Source organism: Scylla paramamosain, chromosome 28 (genome assembly GCF_035594125.1).
Source record: "Scylla paramamosain isolate STU-SP2022 chromosome 28, ASM3559412v1, whole genome shotgun sequence".
NCBI lineage: Eukaryota > Metazoa > Arthropoda > Malacostraca > Decapoda > Portunidae > Scylla > Scylla paramamosain.
The window spans coordinates 6,447,501-6,450,000 of record NC_087178.1 but is presented as its reverse complement, the minus strand read 5'-3'; the positions used below and the strand labels follow the sequence as shown (position 1 = coordinate 6,450,000).

At 63.6% G+C, this 2,500-nt stretch overlaps 1 protein-coding gene across 3 annotated transcripts in view; it reads left to right on the top strand.

The window, feature by feature from the left end:
• LOC135114815 (mucin-2-like) overlaps positions 1 to 2,410 on the top strand; it is a 67,461-nt gene extending 65,051 nt beyond the window's left edge. For all 3 annotated transcript variants that reach the window (XM_064030916.1, XM_064030917.1, XM_064030915.1), the window contains one exon: positions 986 to 2,410. In XM_064030916.1, the coding sequence (XP_063886986.1) occupies positions 986 to 2,277 (1,292 nt within the window). In that variant the 3' untranslated portion in view covers positions 2,278 to 2,410. The remainder of the gene's footprint in view (positions 1 to 985) is intronic.
• The last annotated feature ends 90 nt before the right edge of the window (positions 2,411 to 2,500 follow it).

Here is a 2,500-nt window from a genome sequence, read left to right as displayed (position 1 = left end):
AAGTCCCCTGTTCTCCCCTGCGTCACCCCCAGGGCACCCCAGCCACACCCGGGCATGGCGGTGAATAAAACTGGAGACGTTTGACGCCGAGTGTAAAACTTGATGATGTCGAAAAATAAGAGGGATAAGCATGACAGTCGCCCCTTGTGTACCGCTCACTCCCCTCCGCCAGCGCTCACCCCAAGCCACGGCAGCCTCGTCCTTATGTTCTCCTGTCTTACGGTGCGTGTTGCGGTGCTGCGCCCTCGACGATAAGAGCCGGGAAGGGACGTGGAGGTTGTGAAGGGAATGGTAGTGGAGAGGGCGAGGCAGCGGCGTGGAAGAGGTGCATGGGGTGAAGGGGAGGAGGAGTGGGGGAAGAATGGAGGTGGTGGAGGATAGGGGATGGGGGGTGGAAGGGCGAGGCGCCTGGTGAGAGGGAGAGGGAGCTTGCCAACACGTGGACTGGTTAATCCAATTGAAAGCGGTAATAAAATATGGTTTGGAGCAACAGGATAATCACACGTTTCCACCACACACCACGATCAGGCTGCCGGCACCCGCGCCACCTGATCAGCGCGAGGCACGCCGGCGGGCAGACAGATTGTAAACAGAGCCAGGATTGTGTTGGTTTGTTGTGATGGGATGAGGGGCAAGCAGCCACGTCACCGCCACGGCCACCCACCCCCATCCCCAGGCCGGAGAGGCACGCAGCGAGAGGTCATTCAGGGAGGAGAGGAACAGAAGTGCAAAAATGCAGACAGATGAGACAAGAATTCACCTCATTCATGGGCGGTGTCATGATGCCGTCTGCGCCTCTTCTCCCGCGCCGCCCCGCCGCTGTCCCGCTCGGCTGTTTTGGGGAGGGTGTCAAAAAGCCACGTGTGGCCGCAAGGTGCACCAGCTGTGGGGTCCCCCCCCCTCACCCATCAGCGTGTGGCTGTGATTACATGTGTGCCGCCTCGCTGTGTCGCCTGTGTCTCATGTTGTGTTTCTTGTGTTGCAGCGTCGGTGGGGAGCGTGGAGGAGCAGCCCAGCCCAGCGAGCGTGGCGGACCCGTCCTCCCCCGCGGACCTCCCGCCGCAGGTCACCCACCATCACCTGCACCCCACCCCCGCCTCCACCCCGGTGCAACAGGAGGCCGTGAAGCAAGAAATACAGGAGGTCGTCGCCAGCCCCAGAATACCTTCTCCCGTGGGACTGGGTAGCCCCTGCCGGTCCCCGGGGGAGAGTGTAGCTGGCGGCGAGGCCACCATGTTCCCCCACCAGGCAGCTGCGGGCACCACGCCCGCCTCGGCCACAAGCAGCGTTGCGCAGGCGGGCGAGGCGCAGAAGGTGCAGGTGTACCGCGGCTCCTTCACCACGGGGCCGCAGACCTCGGCTCTGGGAGGGCCGCAGGTCACCACGCCCTCGCCTACCACCATCAACACCTGGCTATTCCCCAACACCCCGCACGAGAAGACGGTGTTCACGCCCTTCCTGGGGTTCCTGCCGCAGCCAGTCAGCAGTAGCCAGCAGGTTCTGCCAGACTCCCCAGTCACCCTGGCGCAGTCCTTCTCCGGATACGATGACAGGCTGCCGGCCATCAACATCTCCACCGCGGATCTGCTGCCGCCCTTCGACACGCAGCCGGCGGGGACGCTCAAACAGGGTCACACCTACCCGCCCTGCTCCTCCACGGCTGTCGTCACCACCTCGTCGGTGGTCGCAGGGCAGCTGCAGCAGCCCCCTCAGCTCCCCCTCCCCCGGCGCGCCACAGCAGCCACCTCCCCCACAGCCGCCTCAACCGCAGCAGCAGCAGCAGCAGCAGGCGCAACAAGCACAGCAAGCACAACAAGTACAGCAACAAGCACAACAACAAGCACAACAAGTACAGCAGCAGCAGCAGCAGCAGCAGCAGCAGCAGCAATTGGCGGGCGTGGCCCAAGCGGGGACGTCCCAGGTGGACTTCGGGCGGGGCATGGTGGGCAGCAAGTTCCAGTACCCATCACAGTTCACGCAGGTGTTCAGCGTAGGGGGCGTGGCGGAGCCTGTGCCAGGGCCCTCGGGCGTGGTGGTGCCCAAACAGGAGCCCGTGTACCACGAGTCCGCCAACCTGGCAGAGTACAACCAGTCCACCAGCAAGGGCCACGAGATCCTGACGCAGGTGTACCAGTCCACGCAGGTGCCCCTCAAGTTGATCCCTGTCAAGCCGCGGAAGTACCCCAACCGCCCCAGCAAGACGCCCGTGCACGAGCGCCCCCTACGCCTGCCCAGTCGAGAACTGTGACCGTCGGTTCTCCCGCTCCGACGAGTTGACGCGACACATCCGCATCCACACGGGACAGAAGCCCTTCCAGTGTCGGATATGCATGCGGTCCTTCTCGCGCTCCGACCACCTCACCACACACATTCGCACGCACACGGGCGAGAAGCCCTTCTGCTGCGACATCTGCTCCCGCAAGTTCGCGCGCTCCGACGAGAAGAAGCGGCACGCCAAGGTGCACCTCAAACAGAAATTGAAAAAGGTGAGCGGCAGTTC